This window comes from Dermacentor variabilis, chromosome 5 (genome assembly GCF_050947875.1).
Source record: "Dermacentor variabilis isolate Ectoservices chromosome 5, ASM5094787v1, whole genome shotgun sequence".
In the NCBI taxonomy this organism is placed as follows: domain Eukaryota; kingdom Metazoa; phylum Arthropoda; class Arachnida; order Ixodida; family Ixodidae; genus Dermacentor; species Dermacentor variabilis.
The window spans coordinates 197,736,747-197,760,813 of NC_134572.1; the positions used below are offsets into that span (position 1 = coordinate 197,736,747).

The window sequence follows — 24,067 nt, forward strand, 5'->3', positions numbered from 1 at the left end:
AGGCGGGCGAGCTGTCGGGCTTCTTCGGCGCGCTGGAGATAGCTAGCGACGTCAACATTCTCTTCGTCAGTGACGTGCGGCAGCATGGCATCGAGAGTAGTCGTTTGGTTCCTGCCGTAAACCAGCTTGAACGGCGTCATCTGTGCTGCTTCTTGCACCGTCATCTTGTAAGCGAAAGTTACGCACGGTGGGACGGCATCCCAGGTCTTGTGTTCGACATCGACGTATATTGCTATTATGTCGGCGAGGGTCTTGTTCAGGCGCTCCGTACGACCATTCGTCTGCGGTTGGTAGGCAGTCGTCCTCCTGTGGCTTGTCTGTCTGTATTGCAGAATGGCTTGGGTGAGCTCTGCTGTAAAGGTCGTTCCTCTGTCGGTGATGATGAATTCTGGGGCACCATGTCGCAGCAGGATGTTCTCGACGAAAAATTTCTACACTGCGGCTGTGCTGCCTTTCCGTAGAGCTTTAGTTTCAGCGAAACGGGTGATATAGTGTGTCGCCACGACAATCCACTTACTTCCGGATGTTGACGTCGGAAAAGGTACCAACAAATCCATCCAGATCTGCTGAAATGGTCGGCAAGGAGGTTCGATCGGCTGTAGTAATCCTGCTGGCCTTGTCGGTGGTGTCCTGCGTCGTTGACAGTCTCGGCATGTCTTCACGTACGGGCGACGTCGGCGGTCATACGTGGCCAGTAATACCTTTCCTGTATCCTCGACAGCGTCCAAGAGAATCTGAGGGGCCCACCGGTTGGATCGTCATGTAGGGCGTGGTGTACTTCTGGACGTAGCGCTGACGGAACAAGAAGGTAGCTGGCGCGGTCTGGCGAGACGTTCTTCACGAGCAGGTTGCTTTGTAGCGTGAACGAAGACAATCCGCGCTTAAATGCCCTATGGAGAACGTCCGTGTTCCCTTCCAAATACTCGACGAGGCCTTTTAGCTCCGGGTCTGCTCGTTGCTGTTTAGTGAAGGCTTCCGAGCTTATTATTCCGAGGAAGGCGTCGTCGTCCTCGTCGTCTATGGCGGGGTATCGATGGCTCCCATCGATCCCCCGCCGCTAGACGACGGCTAGGCGTGTGATAGGCAGTCGGCGTCAGAGTGTAATAGTCCGGACTTGTAGATTACCCTAACGTCGTATTCTTGCAGTTTGAGGTTCCACCGCACCAGCCGTCCTGAAGGGTCCTTTAAGCTAGCTAGCCAACACAACGCGTGATGGTCGCTGACCACTTTCAATGACCTGCCATATAGGTAAGGGCAGAATTTCGCTGTAGCCCAAATGATCGCGAGGCATTCCTTTTCAGTCGTAGAATCATTGCCTTCCGCTTTTGACAGCGACCGTTAGCATAAGCTATCACCCGTTCAAGTCCATCTTTCTTCTGCATTAGGACGGCACCGAGGCTTAGGCTACTGGCGTCAGTGTGGATTTCGGCATCGGCGTCTTCGTCGAAGTGTGCAAGTACCGGCAACCACTGCATGTGCCGTTTGACTTCTTGAAATGCATCGGCCTGTGCCGTGAACTCTATATCAAATTTGGTTAGATCTATTAGCGGCTAAGCGATGCGGGAAAAGTCCTTGACAAAGCGCCTATAGTAGGGGCACATGCCAAGGAATCTACGCACTGCCTTCTTGTCGGTAGGCTGCGGGGGGAACTTTGCGATGGCAACTGTCTTCTGGGGGTCGGGGCGTACTCCAGATTTGCTGATGACTTGGCCTAGCAACAGAAGCTCATCGTAAGCGAAGCGGCACTTTTCTGGCTTGAGAATGAGCCCTCATGACTTCATGGCCTCTAATACTGTCGCAAGCCACCTAAGGGGATCGTCAAAATTTCCGGCGATGACAACGACGTCATCCAAATAAACAAGACACGTCTGCCACTCCAGTCCTGCTAACGCCGTGTCCATGACGCGCCGAAACGTTGCAGGCGCGGAGCATAGTCCGAATGGCATGACCTTGAACTCGTAGAGGCCGTCTGCCATGATGAAGGCAGTCTTTTCGCGATCTCTCTCGTCGACTTCATTTGCCAGTAGCCAGACTTGAGGTCCATCGAACGGAAGTATTTAGCGTTGCAGAGCCGATCCAATGCGTCGACTATCCGTGAAAGGGGGTATACGTCCTTCTTCTTGATCTTCATTCGATGATAACCGAAGCAGAAACGTAGGGTTCCGTCCCTTTTCTTCACCAGGACTACAGAAGATGCCTACGGACTTTTCAACGGCTGGATTATGTCGTCGCCAGCATTTCGTCGACTTGATGCCTAATAGCTTCACGTTTTCGCGTCGAAACTCGGTAAGGGCTCCGGCGGAGTGGTCAAGCTGGTGTTTGTCGAATCTTCGATGACGTCGAAAAGCAGCCTTTGTATCGTTGGAGAAGACTTCTGAGTTATTGCTCATAGTGAGACCAGCATTTACGTCAAGGTCTGGTTCGGGAACTGTGGTCGCCGGGGTAGATGTGCCAGAATCCGAGAGGACAATCGCATTGCCCGTTTCCGGAAGAGGGATCCTGTTGCGACGCAAATTTCACGGTCTAGCAGCAGGTGTTGATCACCCTCGATGACGCCTTCTACGTCGGCGGGTGTATTGGTGCCGACGGATACGACAACGCTGGAGCGGGGCGGGATGCTGACTTGACTTTCGAGCACGCTCAAGGCATTACGGCTAAGAGCTCTCCGGCGGTATCGCTTGATCTTCCGACAGGGTTATCGACTTCGACTTCAGGTCGATGACTGCGCCGTGTCAGTTTAAGCAGTCCATGCCTAGAATGACGTCGCGTGAACATTCTTGGAGGATAACAAAGGTGGCAGGGTAAGTCCGGTCATGAACGGTTATGCTTCCTGTGCAGATTCCAGTCGGCGTGATGAGGTGTCCTCCGGCGGTCCGAATTTGAGGGCCTTCCCAAGCAGTCTTAACTTTCTTCAACTGGGCGGCAATGTGCCCGCTCATTACGGAGTAATCGACCCCTGTGTCCACTGAGCGGGTGACTGCGTGGCCGTCGAGAAGTACGTCGAGGTCGGTGGTTCTTCGTCTTGCGTTACGATTAGGTCTTGGCGTCGGATCACGGCTGCGTCACGTTGACCTGTGGCTGGTACGTGGCATCGTCAGGTTGCATTTCGTCGGTGTGTTCTTTGCTTCCAGACTTCGTTGGGGCGGCTGCGTGTCGTTGTTATGTCGTTGAGGTAGTCTCTTCGTCGTCTTCGTCGCTTTAGGAGGATTTTCGTCAGTTCGACGAACAGCAAGCGCACCTCCATCATTATGCAAAATAGAAGTGAGGCGTGCAGACAGGACACAAGAGTAGAGAAGTGGACAACACGAACGCCGACTATGAACTGAAGGGGGCACTGAGGCGAAAAAAGAAAGACGACACAAAACTCATCTGCGCATGCTCAGGAATGGTAACACCACGTGTCAATCGGGTACACGTGCCGGCCTATGTGATAGATAACTGTTAAGGTACGTAATCTCTTCCTTATGTAAAGTAATCGAAGGCTGACTCACGCACGCACTTCGACCATTATAGATATGCCATGCCTCTACCATAAGACGTGTATATTCGTTCTTATGCCTGTACAATATCGCGCATTCATCTAACTCTGGCATGCAGTTACAATCTCGGCAATGTAGCGAAAGATTAGAAGGCGATCCACCGGTTAACGACCTTTTATGTTCCATTAGCCTCTGATTGATACACCGTCCCGTTTGCCCTACGTAGAACTGGCCACAGCTAAGGGGAATTTTATAAACCACACCCATACGACAGTCAGTAAAACAGTTGTTCTCATTTTGCTTCACTGGACAAATATCTGTTCGTTTTTTGCCTTTTACCCGCTCCTTTTTATTCTGTACGGAGGCGCATATCTCACCTAGCTTATTCGGAGCAGTGAAAGCAACATTAACATCATATCTACTAGCAACTTTTTTAAGCCTGTGCGACACTGAATGAATATACGGAATAGCCACTACTCCTTTTTTTGCTATTACTGCTTTCTGTAATCACGTCCGTCCCTCTCGAAACCGACTTCTTTAGGCGCTCAGCCACAGTGGCCACCGCTACACTAGTATACCCTGCTTCTAATAGGCGCCGGACCTGCGCATTAAAACTGGCGCTCATTTTGTGCATGCAGGATCTGGTGAGCGAAGACTTAAGGCACGACATGGCAATTCCGTTTTTTACTAATTTAGAATGCTTGGATTGAAAGTTTAGCAACGGCTTCGAAGATCTTGGGGAGTACTGCCAACAAACATGATTTTGTTCGAAGATCAAGGAAATGTCAAGAAACTGAATTACGCGTCACTGAGGAAATTCCTCGGTAAACTTTAATCCTCCCCCATAAAGTTTAAATTGCTCACTTACTGAGGTAGCAGCGGAATCGAATTCTTCCCTATTACAGAAAATCAGGTAATCATCAACCGAACGAAATATCTTGATAACACTATCACCTAAGGCTTTCTCTAAGCAGTTGTCAACCTTACTCAGGTAAATGTTGCTAAGAATAGGGGCAACCTATGAGCCAATACAAATTCCTGATTTCTGCAGAAAAACGCCATCTCTCCACCTCCATCGGTTGCTGCTTTTAGTTTTCCGGATATGGGCTCGCAGAGTGGCCCCTGGTTGGGCAAGTGTATGGTCGGCGCTGCGGCGACAGGTAGCGGCCTGGTGAAGGCGAACGGGACGGTCGTCGAGGGCTCCACTGAGTGGTGGCTAGGTAGTCGGCGATAAACCGAGGTCGTTCGCCAAGCTGTGGTCTCGGCGCGTTAACGGCGAACCCTAGGAGTCCCGTCTCCTGATATGGGCATCAACGATAGATGTGCACGGCTTCTCCGCAGTGATAGCAAAGCGGACGGTGGTCGGGGGCGCGCCAAACGTCAGACTTCCTTGGAATGCTGCGTGGGGTGACGGCTTGGCGTGCTGGCGGTGGGGGTGGTGGAGGGCGACAGAACTGTGTCGTCACTAGGTCCTGCCGTGGGCGCGGATGGGGAACGTGACGGCGGGCTACAGCGGCGTATGTCATCGCTTGCGGCTGAGGCTGCGGCGATTCAGGGTCTACTCCGACTTGTTGTCGGAGCTCCTCACGGACGGCGTCGGAAATTGAAGCCACTTGAGGCTGTGATGACGAGAACAGCTTCTGTAGCTTCTCCCGCACGACTGGTCGGACAGTCTCGCGCAGATCGTCGGTGGCAAGTGACTGAACTCTGGCGTAGTTTGTCGAGTTCGTGCGCCGGTTGAATTGCCGGTTCCGCATTTCCAGCGTCTTCTCGATGCTGGTGGCCTCGCGAAGAAACTCGTCGACGGTCTTCGGTGTGCTCCGTACCATTCCGGCGAAACATTTCTCCTTTAGACACGCATCAGTAGGCGGACTTTGTTCTCCTCGGACATTTCTGGGTCGGCGTGGCGGAATAGGCGACTCATCTCTTCTGTAAAGATCGCGGCGGTCTCATTAGGCAGCTGCACTCGGGTTTACAGTAGTGTTTGGGCTCGTTCTCGGCGTAGACGCTTGTGCATGTCTGCAGGAAGCCGCTTCGGAGCAGGTCCCACATCGTTAAGGCGGCTTCTCGGTTATCGAACCACGTCTTAGCGGCGTCTTCCATTGCGAAAAAGACATGTCGAAGCTTGTCGTCGCTGTTGCAGCTGTTAAACGCAGCGACCCCCTCATACGTATCAAGTCAGGTTTCCGGATCCTCGAACGTTGAACCGCGGAACGTCAGAAGCTCCCTGGGCTGCTGCAGCACGATGGGGGACGTTTGGGATGCCATTGGGGTTGACTGGGCGGCGGTCTTTCTGGTCGTCTCAGGCAAGAGTTCGTGTGCTCCGGGGGAAGTCCTTGCAGCCTGCGGCTACCTCGCTGGTTTTTTGCGACGTTGGTGTTGTCTTCCGCGTTCGCGCTTGGGTGACAGCTTTGTGGGGGCGTCCGGTACATGAACGCAAAGCATCTCCACCAAATGTCACGTGGTAGTGACGGTTGAGGACACAGCAAGAAAACTGTGAAAGGCGAAACTAACTTTATTGGGCGAACCTGTGCCCAGAAAAACAGGCTACACTCAATCGTCAATGAAAATGGCGAACAGAGTCGGCGATGTCGAAAATCTGATCAGCCAGTCAAGCGCGTCGATCTTTTTATAGATCAGTCGTCGAATGTTCTAGAGTAATCGCTGAGACCCACGTGCCTTCCCCAAAGTTCTATGCCATTCGCGTCGCGCATGCATGCAATCAGATTACACAAGGTTCGGCGACAACAGACAGCGGATAGAAGCATCGATAACATTATAGAAACTTCCGATACATGTATACGGGTTCTGCGCTGAGGGCTCACATCTCTTAGGCGGTAAAAGCGCTCACCCGTAAAAGATAAACGAGCTCACGTGTCAATACTAAGTACATGGAAAGGGGTTGCAAACGCTAGTCATTTAGGCAAAAGTATTGATGTGAGTCTTAAGCTTCCAGAAAGTTCCCTATTTCCTGTGCATAGGAATGTCGTGTAAGACACAGAAAAGTGTGGATCGCGACCTTGGCACTGCTGGAAGCATTTTGTCTTAGGTTAAAATGTGTTAAAGCGATCTTTAACAAATTTATGAATTCTTATTTATGTGTTCGTTGGGTTGAGTTAATTTTGCGGACCGAGTGCTACTCGGTCCACAGAATCAGCAGTAATTCTCTTATGACAGTACATGCTGTAACCGCAGATGCGCAATTCCAGCAGCAACACTACTGACATTCATATATGCTGTCACTCATGCTGAGCGCGAGAACCAAACACGGAGGAAGGAAAAGGACTTAGAGGGAGCGTCACGTGACCCCCTTGAAGCCTACCCATAAATATATGAAGGCAAGGCTACTGAAAAATAAGTCCTCACCAAGTGATGCGAAAGCGGTAAAGGAGAAGTGCAAATGAGGAGCCCGAGGGCGTAGTGGCTCTCTGCAATGGCAATACGATGTGTTGCTACAATGCTTCGCTGCTAATCGTATTCACGTCGGCATTCATCGTGAGATATATGCTGGCGCAATTTGGTACCTCTGGTACGGTCGCGACCCCTTTGGAATTATCGTATACTTTCCCCGACGTGTGGTATATTTCGTGTATCTCCGTTATAAAATTTTACCACGGGCACAGAACCCGACAACATGATGACACTGGTGGACCGGTGAAGCTCGCGATTTCCGTAGTGGCAGTTATCGTGGCAATAAAGTCACGTTGAAGACATCTTCATTATTAGCTTCAGAAAGTTCCAAGCAGCACGAAAAAGGGCAGACAAAAGCCAGAGAAAGCAGACCAGGCAAGCACTTGTTCGGTCTGCTTTCTTTGCCATTTGTCTGAGTTTTCTCACGCTGCTTCGAACTTTTAAAGCGAAGCTTTCTACGTCTCACGGGTTTGTCCGTGCACGCCAATAACGCACTGGAGGAAAGCCAACTTACACATCTGCGTAGACTACTACAGTTTACATTAGCAGCACCGCGCCAGTGTCGAATGGCCGGCCGGCCAGTGCCTGATAACGGCGCGAAGAGACGAGCTCAGCAAGAGCAGCGCATCCACGAAAACTTCACCGGCAGCGCAAGTTGCATCTGCTAGGCATGACACCGCACCTGTCGCGATTAGGGGAGCTTCCCTGCTTATGGGAGACAGCAAGTGCGCGTGAACGCGGGCTTGCCTTAGGATCTGGAAAAAAAATCAAAGCCCCTATCTTAAAGAAAGAAGGCTGAACGCCGCGCTACCCAGACGAAGTGTGTTATTATTATTATTATTTCATAATACTGTGAGCCTTTCTCAGGCTCTGACAGGAGTGGAATGTACAATAAGTGGTACAACAGGTTTGGTGTTCAGGAACATGAATGAAAAGATACATAACTTATATAAATAATAGAATCAAAAAGTGTGCAGAGCTGTAGAATCATACAATCCGTGACTCATAATCAAGAAGGCTACGACTACAACACATTTATATATCTGCACTGCATTACGCACGTCACGCAATGCATTCCCGGCCGTCACCATGGGCAGGCCGCGGGTGCAGCGCACGGCAGAAGAGGCTGCCGTACGCGAACGTAAGCGCGAGCGCGATCGCGCCCGTAAGGCCGATCCCGTGCACCGGCAGCGAATGCGGGGGATGCTTGTGCAGTCGAGATGACTACTGGCCTTGTGATCGCCAGCGTGTACAACAGAACGAGCACGTCTCGTCGGGAAGCGGAAACGTTCCTGGTAGAAACGATCAAGACCCTAAAGCTACATAGTACGCCGATCCTCCTGTGCGATGACTTTAACATCGATGTGGCGAAAGAGCATGGCAAATAGATCGAGAGTTTCATGCTAGATCGCTATTTGTTGAAACTGAAAACGCTACCGAAACCCACGACGCAACACTGTTCCTACATTCATCTCATGTTTGCAAGCTGGCTGTGTCACGTTACGATGGGAGAGCCTCTGACCGCCTACAACGGCGATCACGAGGCGATACTGTGGCAGTGTAGCGTCGTCCGTGAAAGTGTGAGTGTAATCAATGGCTTAATGATCTAAGATAAAGGCTATGCAACTTAACCGACTCTGTCCTCATTCAACGTCAACGTTCAAAAAATACGATCCTCAACATGCAATCAAACGCACATGAATAGCATCGGATCGCTTAGCATTTCTTGGGTTCGTTGCGTGGATAGCTGGCTTTCGACTTTCACACAACCCGCCGTGGTTGCTCGGTGGCTATGGTGTTAGGCTGCTGAGCACGAGGTCGCGGGATCGAATCCCGGCCACGGCGGCCGCATTTCCATGGGGGCAAAATGCGAAAACACCCATGTACTTAGATTTAGGTGCACGTTAAAGAACCCCAGGTGGTCGAAATTTCCGGAGTCCTCCACTACGGCATGCCTCATAATCAGAAAGTGGTTTTGGCCCGTAAAACGCCATAATTAGAATTAGATTATTAGACTTTGACATTGATTCCGTTTGCATTGAAGGAAAGCTTCGCGTTCAACAATCTTTGTTTTAAAAAAAAGGCTTTGATTTCTTAAATATGAACGCATACGTACTCTGCCAACTTCTTTTACGTTGCAACACAATTCCATTATTAAACAGTTTTAGTTTAACGTTAGCGCAATTGCGGGGATTATAGGAAATAGCGTAACCATTCAGCGAACGAACTTTGCTGGAAGCGAGTTTTAGAATATAGCGTGAGTGCATTCTTTACGTCCCGGGGCGCTCTTCAATCACGCTTTACAATTCACAAAAATAGTCACACATAAATGGTTTTACCTATTGTCCAAGCTTCACGTGTGCGTGCGAGAAGTTTGGCAACCAGCGCAATGACAACCGCTAGCCTTTCTACTGTGTACTTTCCATGCCTCCCGATGAGTGAAGAAATCGTATCAAGCCGTCGTACCTGGCGCCAGAGCTTACCGATAGGTGACGCTGCCACCGCAGAAGTTTCTTTTCTTAGGCCTCAAAGCGTTTGGAGTGAGAAGTTATTTCAACAACTCCGCAAAGTTACCCATAATCTGAAGTTGAAACGATCTAAGTGAAAGCCATTCGCACAGTCATTCATTACGCGCGTAGCGAATTATACAGATACAGATATAACCCTACTTGGAATTTATAGACCACTCTTGGAAAATGCAAACGTCACACGTTTTCGTAAATGAACTGGATGCGTTTTTACTGTCTTTGCCTTCAACCTCACTCTTTTGTCTGGCAGGCGACGTTAACATAAACACTTGATCTCTGTCGCGCCCGATTGTTCGTGATTACTTAAATGTATTAGCTATGGGGTCCTTACGACTATCTGTTTTTGTACAAGAGAAGAATACCTGGGAACCAAGCAAGTGACGTCATGCATCGATCACATGAACGTTAGAGATCCATTTTATTAGGCTGATTCGGCTATAATCAAGCCCAAACTGGCTGAGCACTATTTTGTGGGATGCCATGTTTATTTGCCCATGCTCAAAAAGTATCACCCGAACCCTTCCAGGTATCAATCCTCGACATAGCCAAATTCGATAGTTTAGTTAATGCCTTTGACTGGAATGCACTTATGGAAGGGGCAACCGTGCAAAATGTTTACACTAATTTTATTAATGTTCTTGACACATTGAAATACAGGGCATGAGATCCATAAAAATTTAAATAAGGGAATACTAATTTGCCTTGCCTTACACCGGGGATTCTTAAGGCGACAGAAGAGAAAGATAAACTTTGGGGGTAATGTAAGAACTCGCCAAACAAAATAGCTCTGAAGAATTTATACAAAGTTCATAGAAATAGGGTAACTGCGTTACTTTGATCTGAGAAGCGCTCATATTACAGTACATCATTTCACAAAAATAGGCAGAACCATAGAAAAATGTTATCGACGAATAATCAAATAATCGGTCGCCATCCAGGTCAATCAGTCGACGTTTCTGGCAAACATTTCTATAATTTGAAATCTGACGTTACTAACTTCAATGTTCACTTCGCTAAAGCGTCGTCTATCACCCAGCCAGCTCACATTCAGGGTTCTGAGAATATTATCAGTTCAGAGTCCTCGGCATTCCTTCCCTTCTTGACTGTGTGCGATCTGCGTAGCATATTATTCAGTTTTAAACAAAAGAAGGCACCTTGTTTAGATGACATATCTATGTGCGAGCTGCAGCTTAACTTTCCCGTTCTAGAAAATGTACTTTTATTTATGCTGAATGGTTATATTGAACTCGGCTTTCTTCCAGATGAGCTAAAAATTGCAGTTGTTACACCATTGCACAAAAACGGCTCCGTTAAAGAGGTTGACAACTACAAGCGATTTCAATTTTACCAGCAATTAGCCAAATTAAGGAAAAACACTTATGGAGAGTAATGACTGGCTTTCTGAAAAAGAGCAATTCATATTCAACCTCTCAATTCGGCTTCGTTCCTGGGAAGAGGACTCTAGTACTCTTTGGACAATTAGCTGATTCAATCTTCTCTGCTGTCAATACCAACGAGGTAGTAATGGCTCTTTTCCTGAATGCAAGCAAAGCTTTTGACTCTGTAGTGCACACAGTACTTTTCCGCAAACTACATCTCTTGGTATTTCGGGGGCCTTTCAACAGATTATTAACTCACTATTTTTTAATCGTTCAAAGGTAGTCAATATAGGGGATCATGTTACTTAGAAGGTTTTTTCAAAACCTGGTGTCCCGCAAGGATCCGTGTTATCTCCACTACTATTTAACGTTTCTGTAAATGATCTGTCTAAAGTTACATCCCAATGTGAAATGTTTCAATACGCAGATGGCACTGATCTTGCCACACACTCGGTTTTCTTTTCATCAGTTGCAATGCTACAAAGTGGCATTGTGTCTGTCATGGACTCGTTTTCCAGAAGCTCTATCGCTATTAAGAAACAAAAAACAAATCTGGTTTGTTTCCTCAATCCACATAGAAGAATTGACCCCACCCTCCCAATCTTCATTGATGGCTCGCGATGGACCAATTGTCAATGCTCTCCTCTCCTACCATCGCTGAATGCGAAATACATGGGAATTATCTTCGACTCCCATATAACATGGAATAGTCACCTATCTATTTCTGTAATAAACTCCGAGCGTTATCATGTACAGTGTACAATAGCCGCGTCATCCTCCCTTTTTCTGTGCGCAGCATAATCATTCATGCCATCGGTTAAAGTATGCCGAGATACGGTATAACAGTACTCTATCCCTATTCTTTCACACGGCGTTCAAAAATGAACTGTATATTAAAATCACTGATACTAAATGTTGCCTATAATGTTAACATTCCCGGTGGTACTAGATTGTTTTCTGTTTTACAGCTACCTTCTTTTGATGCATTATTTTTTATGTTGTTATTTTCCATCATCTCTCGAATAGTAATTTTCTGTTTTCTGTTGTGCCCAGAAGACCACTCAGGCATTCTCGTGTTTTGTACACCGCGATGTTATACGCGACTTGGACATTTTATGCGAAATTATTATATTCCCGACACATTTAATTCCATGCCCACTCAAATGTTCTTTTTTTTTCATTTCATCGAAACGTGCTCTGAAATTGCATTTAAGAGAAAGCTGATCTGACACTATGATGTGTGTTCTTTTTCAGTATTTCTTTATGTAGCGCTGAACCCCAATTTGCTTCCTTTCTTTGCTCTTTTTTATTTGCCTTTTTCCTCACTCCTGTACTTTATTGCGCCGGTGAAACTGACTGCCGGGTACAGCCCCAAAAGCCTCATTGACATGGTTTGACCCGCTTTGTATCTGGTGCTTTTACGACAAATAAAGCATTTATTATTCTTATATGACAGCAGTGCCAAATTCAGACAGGAAAGGGTGGCCAGGAATCGAAGCCACGTAGCCACGCTGTTTACGTAAAGCACGCAAACCCGGTAACACTAAAACTGAAAAATAACAGGCGTACCCTAACCATCCTAACCGTTAGTGGTCGATTAGCATCCCCGCATGAGCATTTAAAGCCCGCTATTACGCTAAACACGTTAAAATAATACTGTCAACAAACTGCAGCACAAGTGGAAGTCAATGAATAAAGAGGAAGGGAGCTCATATAACACGCAGATCGACCCTTAATGTGCAACTTCCGGATGCCCATACAACACTGCTCCAAAACGGTACCAAGTACTGCTTTGAGCCGCGTTTATCTTCGGGGGATAAATTAGCTACATTTCAACCTATTTCTAAGCGTGTGCCTAAAGATGAGCCTCATCGGTGTGTTATATATTGCGTGGACATTCAGAACTCAATAGGGAGTTTTACATTTTGCGTACCCAAAGTTCGGGAGCGAAAGCCGCCGGGCTTAAAAAGAACGCTAGACAAGTATAAAAGAACGCAAAGCGCCTGCGATAGAGTTTGGCTTACTTCGTGTCCAAAGTGGGGTAGGTACCTTATTTCTAAATCTGCCTGATATTCCTTTAGAACGACTTTCGCGACCTTCGAAGACGGGCTGGTTAGCATCACGTTGAAGGTTGAGGTAGCGGACAAGAAAGGCAGCCGGAAAACCTGGAAAAGAACTTACATACTAGAGCAAGCTATTTACTTACTGGAAGAAAAAGATATTAGGCGGTAATAAACATGAATCTCCTAAAATTGCACATATTTTTCAATGCCAAAAGCTCATAAACCTCAAGTCCTGTTCGGAAGCATGTGTCTGAGAAGTGTACATGGCAGCACGTTGTCTGAGGTTTCATACAAAAGCACCTGGCGTAGCAGATAAATGAAGAACCTTTCTTTCTGAGGAGGTGGTTAAATTTTTGGAATCTGGTGCATTATTTCGCTCAGAATAACTATAAGACTTGAAGTGGCATAAGTACAGATGCTGAAGATCTGTTGTACTCAATGGCGCAAAAGTAGTTGCTCATCGCCGTGTAGTGTACTCAAGAAGCCAACGGGCAGGAGTGTATAGAGAGAGCCAGAATGACTGCATAATGCCTTGCGGAATGATATAAATGAACTCGGCCTTCGAAGGCTTCCCGTGGAACGTGTTTTTTACAAAAAGAGTGGTGTCTTTGTGGCTGAAGGGTGGCGCTTTTACAAGCTGACGCTGCAGATATGCGCTAAGCTTGATGTCCCGTGAGTATGCGTTGCCCTTGTGCACTTGTAGGACTCGAACGATTTTTGTCATTTTTCGCCCATGTTTGTCCTCTGACCTGCAGGACCCACGTCTGCGTTTTCCCGACACAAATAGATCATTTTGTATTGCTTGTGGTTAGGCATTCGCATTAGCTAACTACTGTTCCTTCCTCCTTGAAATGGCCGATAGCCCTACATATAACAATTTCCGAAGCTACCATGTTTGTAGGTTGTGCGCAAATCGTAGATTACGAAACGTCAGATGCAATTTACTTGGAAAAATTCGATTAGCTCAATAAGGCACGCGTGCTTCGCGGAGGGCCGAGAAGAATTGGGATATATGCTGCGCTTACGCACACGTCCGCGCGCGTGTAACGTGCGTCGCTTTTGGTGCTGGCGGCACTCGTCGGACAGCAGCTTCGCTTGTATGCTGACTTTCACAAGGTGCCACGAAGGCTCATGCCGGTTTGCACAACCTGCTTCGATAAACTTTGCTCAACTGCCTTAACTTTTCAGTGCTTAAATGGCAATAATAATTGCTCGATCCGTAGGCTTAAACTATCAAGTGTAAAAACGCTTTTTTCTTTATGAAAATGGCCCTGTATGCTGACTGCATGTTTCCTGGACGTCACGTGAGGAAACGTCCTCATGTGTCCTAGACGTTGAAATTGGGCTACTGCTTCTAGACTCCCACCTTTATGCATCGCTAATGTGGCCTGATGATAAAATCCTGGATCTTCTATATATATATATATATATATATATATATATATATATATATATATATATATATATATAGAAGATATATATAGAAGACTTCTTATGTTGCATTTGAAAATATGTTGACAAAGCATCTTTTGTAAACCCCCTCCTGCTTAGGCAGCATTGCTGCCTGCAGTATTGTGTAAATGAATATTATATATATATATATATATATATATATATATAATATTCATTTACACAATACTGCAGGCAGCAATGCTGCCTAAGCAGGAGGGGGTTTACAAAAGATGCTTTGTCAACATATTTTCAAATGCAACATAAGAAGTGCATTCAACAACACATTCCGGTAAATGATTCCATTCTTCGCTCGTAAGTGGAAAAAATGATTTCTGAAAGATTTTAGTTCGAGCAAAGTATGACCGAACTTCTTTAGAATGAAAAATACGCGACGACCATTGTGGAGCATGGGTAATATATGTGGCATTTGTTAAACCTGTTTGATTATGAAACAACGAGTTAAAAATTTTCAGCCTGGCGATTTTATGGCGCACGTGGAGCGTATGCGGTCCAAGTTGGCCTAACATGCCAGAAACTGATGAAGATGTTTTGTAATCGGAGCAAATAAACTGTGCAGCCAGGCGCTGAATTCGTTCAAGTTTGTCAATTTCCTTAATAATGAACGGGTCCCACACTATGGAGGCATACTCCAGGACTGGTCGTACGAGGGAACGATAAGCCTGTAGCTTGACAGATGAAGGGGACTTCTTTAGCTTTCTGCGCAGAAAACAAAGTTTTTTGAAAGCTTTGAAGCATATGTTGTTAATATGGGTGTCCCATTTGAGGTTACTGTTAATTGTTATGCCTAAATATTTAACAGAGGTAATAGATTCAAGGTTCCAATTGCCAATGTGGTAAGTGTAAAGTAGTGGTTTTCGTTTCAATGTTATTGTCATTGACACAGTTTAGGAAAAGTTTATTTGCATTCCTCCGTCGTCGCACCAGTCCGCGAGTCTACAAAGACTATTTTTAAGTGTATCCTGGCATGTAGAACTCCTTACAGTGCCATAAATGACACAATCACCAGCAAACAATTTCACCTTGACATTAGGATCCAAATATTTAGCAATATCATTTACATAGATAAGAAACAGCACGGGTTCCAGCACTGACCCCTGTGGTACACCAGATAAAACAGGCAGGCTATTAGATTTCACAAACTGAACACTGAATAGATTTCCACAATCTGAACACGATTCGCTAAGTAAGCTTGAATCTAATGCACTATATTTTCTGGAAGTCGAACTGATTTAAGAATTTCAATTAGATTTGCATGTGGCACACGGTCAAATAATGCCTTTGGCAAGTCTAGGAAAATTGCATCAATCTGCAAGCGATCATCAATGGCACTGGCAAAGCCATGTACAATGGATAACAATTGAGTTGATGTTGAAAACTTTCTACGAAAGCCATGCTGAAAATCAACAAAAAAATTATTCGCTTCCAAGTGGTTAGATATGTGATTAGCAATAATATGCTCCAAGAGCTTACAGCGTCTGCTTATGAGGGAAATAGGTCTGTAATTGTTAGGAATAAGTTTATCACCTGCTTTAAACACCGGGATTACTTTGGCCGTGAGCCAGTCTTTCGGTACTGAGCTCTATTTAACACATGCATTAAAGATAATATATAGGAATTCAGAAGTTAGTTCGGAGTAGCGTCGAAGAAAGTTGTTAGGCAAACCATCGGCTCCAGGCGATTTTTTTACGTCAATATCCAGCAACATAGTCAGAATTCCTTCACGACTCATGCATATGTCAGGAATTGATTGAGATGTAGGTAGCGTATATGATTGATCATGGGCGCTGAGAACTTAAGGTCGAGTGAATGCTTTATCAAATGTGTCATTTAATTCATTGACGATATCATTAGGACTAGAACTTACGCTGTTGTTTATTCTTAGCTGCTGAACACTACAATTAGAGTCAGACAGGAATCACCAAAACTTGTCTGGGGAGCTTTTTAGGATTGGAATCATTGTCTGATTATGAAATTTGTCACGGGCGTTACTTAGCTTGATGAGTAAATCATGCCCTAAAGAGCGGAATTCGGTAGTCTGAGCTAGCTTATACTTGCGTTTATGCTTTATTCTACGTTTGAGATGAATGATTTCACGAGTGATCCATGGATTATGACGTTTAGTTTTCTTTCTACGTGTCGGTACGAATTCATCAGTACAATACTAAACAACAGAGTTAAACTTGTCCCAGAGAAGCACGGCGTCATCATCGCGTTTTAATTCATCGAGGCAAAGGTGTAAGCAATCCAAGACGGATTCGTGATCAGCCGATGAAAAATCTAGAAAGGACTGCGTGATGGGTGTAACTTGGACGCTTTTTTGTATTTCTAAGTCGACATGTACAAGTTTGTGGTCACCTATACCATCTGTTAGGACAACAGTATACATATATAGACGTCAGTGTATATATATATATATATATATATATAGTTATTTATTGAACAATGTTCTTACAGGCCTCGTATGAGGCATTGGGTAAGGGGTGCGTTACAGTAGGATTACACGAGTATATAGGGCATATAACAAAACGTAATAGACACACATTATTAATCGACAGTGGCAAAATGTATAAACATCTTATACAAGTATTACAGCATTGTACAAAATAACAGGGTTCGGAATGTACATATTAGAAAAAGACCAAAGATACAGTTCCTTCAATAAACAATGAAAGAAATGTAGCCACTCCAGTACAAATACTAGACGATACTAAAAAAATACAAGAATAATAAGCGATATGATGAGCTCTTAAACAAGAGAGCCCTATACTGGAAAAAGAAGACAAAGCATCATGCACTTTATTGAAGTTAGGCGGTGGAATATGAATTGATGAGCTGGCGGAATTTATCGGGATTAGGTTCAGAGACGATGAAATCAGGAAGAGCGTTCCGCAACCGAATGGCACGAGGAAGCGCTGACCAATTGAATGTACCTGTGTTCGCGTAGATGCGTGTGAAGCTGAGGTGATTGTATAATCTGCGAGATGTGAAAGGTGCCACTTCAAGGCGTAAAGAAAATTTCCTATCCGCATGAACATACTTGTGAAATAATGATATGAGTGCATATGATGAGTTCCCTATGCCAATGTTATATTTATGCACACAGTGCGTGTTTTAAAGCTGTGCGTTGGTTTTCATTACAAGGGTTCTGTTCCCTACATGATGCAGCATACTGATTGGAACTTTGCTAGAGCCCAGAAATTCAAACAAAATTATTGTAAGATGACAAATTAATTAGTCTTCGTAGATAATCTAAGTATATTAGAACAGTTTGAGTACCACTCGTGCCTTTTTCATTGCAGTGTTGATGTTGTTTAGATACGTTTTTCTCACAAATACAATGTGCCATGTTTGGATAGAAAGGTGTTATGTTGGATAACTGGTTCCACATTTAAAATAAAGTTTTTACTATACTTGGCAAAGGTTTCTCTGAAACAACAAATAGTTTATTGGTCTATCAGTATGCTACTTCAACACGCGACGTCTGCTCACAGCACATCTCTCGAATGTCGTGCTTGAATGAGATCTCACAGGGCACCTGAAAAACAAAACAAAGCAAAAGCCAATGATTTTCTCTTGTGCAATATATTTCATATAGGCAAGAAGACTTTGGCCTCTATGCACAGAGCTAACAAACGCGTGGTACTCAACATCAAATTCATAAACAAAACATGAGGGTAACACAGAAACCTTAAACGTATTGTTGTATGAAACAAACTGCGCTGTTGCTGTCGGCCGGCCCCGTCAGATATTAACTGCTCACAAATTATACTGAACATTATTGCAGCATTTATTATTAATGCACTAATATAGGAATAGGCCTATAAACCTTCTTCTACTACCTCACGGCAACAAGGTTACCAAATTCGGGGTCCTCGCTGTGGCATGAGCAAGAACTTGGCAGTGTTTACCCCGAAAGCTTGCTTACATCACAGGCCTCCCATCGCAACACACTGCTGTCTATGCAATAAGATGCTGTGGTGAGAACTCAGTCGTCTGTACATTCTAATACCAAAGTAAAATACGTTATATTATCCTTTGCTGTTTTCACCTTTTCTCAATTTTCACGTAGTTGTTAGATATTTCTATAATTGTCAGTTGCGGACTGCATACTTGAATACTACTGAACAGTTAGAAAAACATTTTAATACATTCCGCATACCACAGAGGGTGGCAGGCAAGCATGCTGTGTATGTGTGCGTACAACAAGCTGAATGGCAGCAGCATCTACATCACAAACATGAAAAGACGTTATTCAGCTGGCGAGATGTTTAAGCTTTATCAAAATTACACAGGCTATCCATAAACTTCTCCGGAATACGTTATTTCAATCTTATGCTTTCCAAACGCGAAAATTAGTGGATATGTGGTGTTTATTCTACACTCTAAAAACTAACGGAGTGCCGGGCACTCTCTTTGAGGGAGTAGCTGCTTGTCCCATATTTCACTCTCTTTTCGAGAGTAGATCGACCCTCTTTGAGAGTGAGTAGGTCAACTCCTCCTGACAGAGTTTTGTTACTCCACCGCAAGGGATTGCTAGTACTCTTCCGCAGAGTGCTAATACTCTCCCCGCAGGGTTAATAGTACACCGCCAGACCGAGTACTTCTACTCCCCCAAACAGAGTGCTTGTACTCCTTCAGAACAGAGTGCTAGTACTCTTCCCAATACCCTCTTAGCCAAGTCCTGGTCACGCATGCAGGCAGGAAATCAGATCAAATTAGGGCCGCTGATATACTGTTCCCTAGGCGGCTCCTCAGAGACACTGGCCCGATTCCAAGCGGCCTTCAGAATAGGCGTGAGCAAAGTTATGCAGGATATTAAAGTCATTTTTCCTGGCTATTTGCTGCCTACCGTGAGGCGTGACTGCTCTGAAGCGGCCTATGCGTCACGAACGCCACTGAGGAGAAAAAAAGCGAATTAACACTTAATCTGCAAATATCTTCGCAAATTTCACAATCAGGGGTCACACAATCTAATTAGAATACAATTGTCAAGGGAATCACACATACTTATCAAGAATCACAATGCTCTATACATCATGTGAATTCGAGCCCGCGTACACTCGCATTTGTACAATTCAGAACACACATCATAACCATTACACCACAATGCCGCCACGCCCAGTCGTGTTCTTTTAGAGGTTATATATATACCAAACGTATTTGATGAATCGGCTGTGGTGGGTGGGGTTTCTCTGCAGTGTGCTGTGCTGTTGTGTACTGGAATACGTGTGCGTTTGCATCATTTCCATTCCTTGCTACGACTAACGAAGGAAGACAACGTAGACGACAACGTGAGAACTATTCACGGCTTGTCACCGCAGGAAAATAACGAATGTGCCGTTCAGCTCATGATCGAGTGCTTCTCCAGTACATGTTCTCCAAAATACGCGGATACAAAGTATTGCGCCAACCATCCACGTATGTGAATTTAATTCGCGCGTATACTGGTGAGCAACTGCGACGCCAGTACCAGGCATTTCGACGTGCCTCACGCTGCCGTGTAGGCGTTCTTTTCAAGTGCATTAGTTTAGAGTTTGGTTCAGTCCGCTGTGAGCTGTTGTCCTGCATTAGCAGCGGATCGTTAGCGTTTTGAAGCGCATGCATTCCAACATTTGGAGACTGCTTATGCCGATAGCCGCGTCAAATGCATTGGCACGCATGTTTAAATCACTAATGTGTCCACTTGTTACGCGTGCACTGCTCGTATCCTGTGGCAGTGCTCGTTCTAAAAGCTTCGAAGACCATCTACACTCATGCGTGTGTTCAATTTATATATGCACAGGATGGACTTGCCGGCTAGTTGGTTGAGCATTTTAGAAGAAACAGCGCAACACAAGAACGACGCAAAAACATGCCACACCACGAAGCGCTGGCGTGGTTGATGCTTTTTTTCGTCCTTGTGTTTGCGCTGTTTCTTCTTCCACGATACACGCACACCACAGGTACGCGAAAGTTTAGGAGCATAAGTGGTTAACTCTGTTTTCCCCGTTTTCTCTCGGTGTCAATGGCACAGTGCGTTGCCCGGAATTGTGCACGCTTACCCCCATATGCAGAAATGCATCATAACTTGAAGCCCATGCTTTACTTGATCTAAACGACGCAAGTCGTGAACGCACCAAAAGAAAGGCAGTGAGCGTCTTGGGGGACGTTCGCACCAGGCGTCGTTTATATCAAGTCAAGCATGAGCTTTGTATTAAGATACATTTCTGAATACGGGGGCTAGACATCTGCTTCTTCCAGAAAATGTCGAAGAAACGCCCGCCAAAACCAGGCACATTCGTAAACATAACTAGGCAATACGAAGCTCCATAGAAAAAAAGAAGAGTGGTATTAAAAGCTTTCAGTATTTTTCTTTACTCCAAAATAGTTGCGCTCTCGTGGCTTCACTGTACAGAGATAGTGCAGCGTTAGCTAGAAAGCATGAATTTCCTAACTCCATGCCAAAATAAGCTTGTAAAATTATTTAGGTGCTAGAATCCAGGGTTTGTAGCGATCCTTGAAAATCCTTTATTTCTAAAATGCCATTTTCAAGGCATTGAAAACCCTTGAATTTTTAGAAGTACTGGAAAGTCCTTAAACTTGTACACTTGGCTAGACTTAGCAGACATTGCCAAGCGCTTTTTTTCCCTTCTGTGACACTCTTTCGCATGTCACAGAAAATTGTCTCTGGAGGTAATAGAAGGAAAGCGACATCCTTAAAGTTGAAATTACAAAGGAGCTGCAGATACCAGTTTTATGCACATGGAACCGGCGACAAATGTGCTTGGAGGAGCAGAAGCAGGAAGCTCAACAGTTGAGGCATTCGAAGAGAAGCCGTGAAGGGTAAATTGAGCGCGACAGACACAATAAAAAGAAATTAGAAATGACTATTGCTTATTTGATGGTGAAAAAAGCTGAGGCAACAGATGACATCACATACACTGTCAAACCAAACAGTATTCAAAAACTGCAAATGTTGCAGGTCCAAGTAGTTAAATGTGCTATTGCAGAAAAACTGAGCGCTTTCTTGAAATGCTTCCTTGTGTGCGTTTAGTGGTGGGCGGTGAAAGGCAAATTAGCAGTCTTTCAAATGTTTGAAATCACTGAAATGCGATTTGTTTTGTTTTCTTTTGTTTGCATTAAAGTTAACGGTGTTCTTGAACAAGTTATTGCCTGTCCAAACTACTACACACATTGCACGAGGTCCTTGAAGTTACTGTGTCGGGGCCTCGAAAGTCCTTGAAATCCACTGAATTTTTTTCTTCAATATTGCTACGAACCCAGTAGAACAACTGTCATGGAGTAAAAACCTTGGCTGAACAGGGGCTTATACGCAGAGCACAGGAAGACTAGAAATGCAGTAGTAGGCATGGAGGGCCCTGAAAAAAATGTGCCACATCCGCTCGTCAGCCTTATGTTTCTGCACCGACTGTCCCATTTTTAATAGAAGTGCACTTTCTGTTCTACTCCAATAAACGCAACATTACGAACTCCAGTGTGGGGCAGTCCTTCAGCCAGTGCAGAACTTTTTCTGTACATCCGAGTCAGCTCTGTCATTTTTCCAGCATTGTAGTACAAGATTTGTTAAACTGGTTTAGCAGAATATGAGCAGTATACTCTTAAATTAGCTGTTTATTTGTTTGCACAAGTTCAGGTCCTCAGTTTGGTTGCATGACAAATTGCCATACCTCAATAGATACAAGAAACAATTTTATTACAGTTTAATAAAATCCAAACAGTAATAATCACAACAATATAATGACATACATTTCTTTTGGTACGTATACAGCCCATGTCTTGGCAGTGTATAAATTCAACTATACACCGCAAGTACTGTGTCCTGACCACTATTATTCACATGTGTAAAACCATCACAGCAATTCAACAAATACCACAGTAATTAGTGACATACACTTTGTAACTGCTGTACATGAGCATAATGTATACAAATGGTCCCTGTGTACCTACACATGACTAGTGCCACCCGAGTACTATTACTCACAGGTGTAAAACCAACAAAGCAGTTCTTTAAAAAATATCACAGCGCTTAGTGACGTACATGCTGTAACTCCCTTGTAGAAACTTAATACAAACACGTGAGGACACAGAAAGCTAGCAGTGGGCATACATGGGAATACCACCGCCTCAATACTAATTCACAAGTGTAAAACCAACCAAGCAGTTCTTTAAAGAATATCACAATGCTTAGTGACATACATTTTCTAACTAGCTTATATAAGCTTTATACAAACATGAGAACATACACAAAGCTAGCGGTGCACCCGCATAGAAGTGCGGCCATCTGAACACGATTATTTGCAAGTGTAAGCGCAACAGAACAGGTCGTTATAGTGACGCACATTTTGTAACTGCCTTATACAAGCTTAGTGCAAGCACAAGAATGCAGAAAAATATAAATTAAAAACTTGCTCTATGCATACACAAACAGATCAACACAAATGGTAAACACCTCTTTGAAGACAAATATGACTATGGCAAAGCGCAGTGCTGTGCCGGTTGAAATTGCCACCCACAAAAGTATTGAGCAATGCTTAAACCACAGGCACTAAAGTGCTGAAAGACTGCGTCTCTAACGTAACTATTTTAATTCAAATTTCTTGAATATAGGGCTCGCTTGCAGATAAGGCATCTGATCCAACTGACCTGATTTTACACCTGCTACATGCATACAATGCACTCAGATATAACTGGTAATAATAATTATAAAAGGCATTTAAAAACTTGATAGTATGATGAAAATGCATGACTAGAAAAGTTCTGGCCCCCTCGTACTTGTTAAAAAGGTGTAAGTACGACACATGTTCATTTTCATAGCGCACATGTTGCTCTACCAGGCCTGGTGTGGTTCCTTCTGACACTGCTGCTGATGCTGACGCGCTGCTGCTTGCCTCGTACACTGTTGCAGCTGCAGTAGACGTGGCAGTCTCTGTATCTATTGCTGCCGTGTCATCTGTCATGGTAACTTCCAAGTGGTACCGGGCTCACTTCTGCAACAGAGATGTTGTTTGCCCCTTGAGGGCTCTCATGATCGGGGCCAATAATTTCGTAGGCATTGTCTCCTGCATCGAAGAACCAATAAGAACAGCATGAATTAATAAACATAGCTCTAAAAAGTACGGACATCAAGACTTAACCACAAGCTTTGCACATAAGTGACCGGGCTTAATGAATAATACTTGCAGGAGGAGTTACAATTGTTTGTGTATATTACAGTAAAGCCTCATCAGAAGATATTCAAGAGGCACGGGAAACATGTCTCTCGAAACCAAAAATTTTAAGACACTGAGGAGCCAGACTAGATCACTTTATTATGCATCATCACTAAAGTATGTTTTGATATATCTGAAGGAATAAATGCTCAGGGTGGCTTAAAGGGCCCCTAAACCACTTCTCGACATTTTTTGAACATTTCAAGTAAACACGCGTATCGAAATCAGAATGCCGTCACGATCGACGAAGCCAAAAGCCAGAGTGCGTAGCACTGCCGGAGCACCACAATATGAAGAAAATGACCCCGTGCGCCTCTCTGGACCTATCCTGCACCCCCCAGTTTGTCCTGACGTCACCAGGCTGTCTCTGATGATGTCACGAGTTTCCGGTGCTGTCGATTGGTCGAACGAAAGTGTACGACTGCCGGCAAGGCCTGCAAGCAAATACACACACTCCTTCTTCCTCGTCGCGTTGCGCGCGATGCTATTGTGGGCAGCCAATGGGGGCAAAGAACAGAAACGCCA

The 24,067-nt window shown here is 44.9% G+C and overlaps 1 protein-coding gene across 3 annotated transcripts in view; it reads right to left on the reverse strand.

Moving 5' to 3' along the window:
• Window positions 1–22,009: 22,009 nt before the first annotated feature.
• Window positions 22,010–24,067, reverse strand: part of LOC142583427 (uncharacterized) — a 115,304-nt gene continuing 113,246 nt past the window's right edge. For all 3 annotated transcript variants that reach the window (XR_012828622.1, XM_075693892.1, XM_075693894.1), the window contains one exon: window positions 22,010–23,392. Coding sequence is in view for 2 of the 3 variants with exons in the window: in XM_075693894.1 (XP_075550009.1) it covers window positions 23,280–23,392 (113 nt within the window). In the remaining variant the exon portion in view is untranslated. The remainder of the gene's footprint in view (window positions 23,393–24,067) is intronic.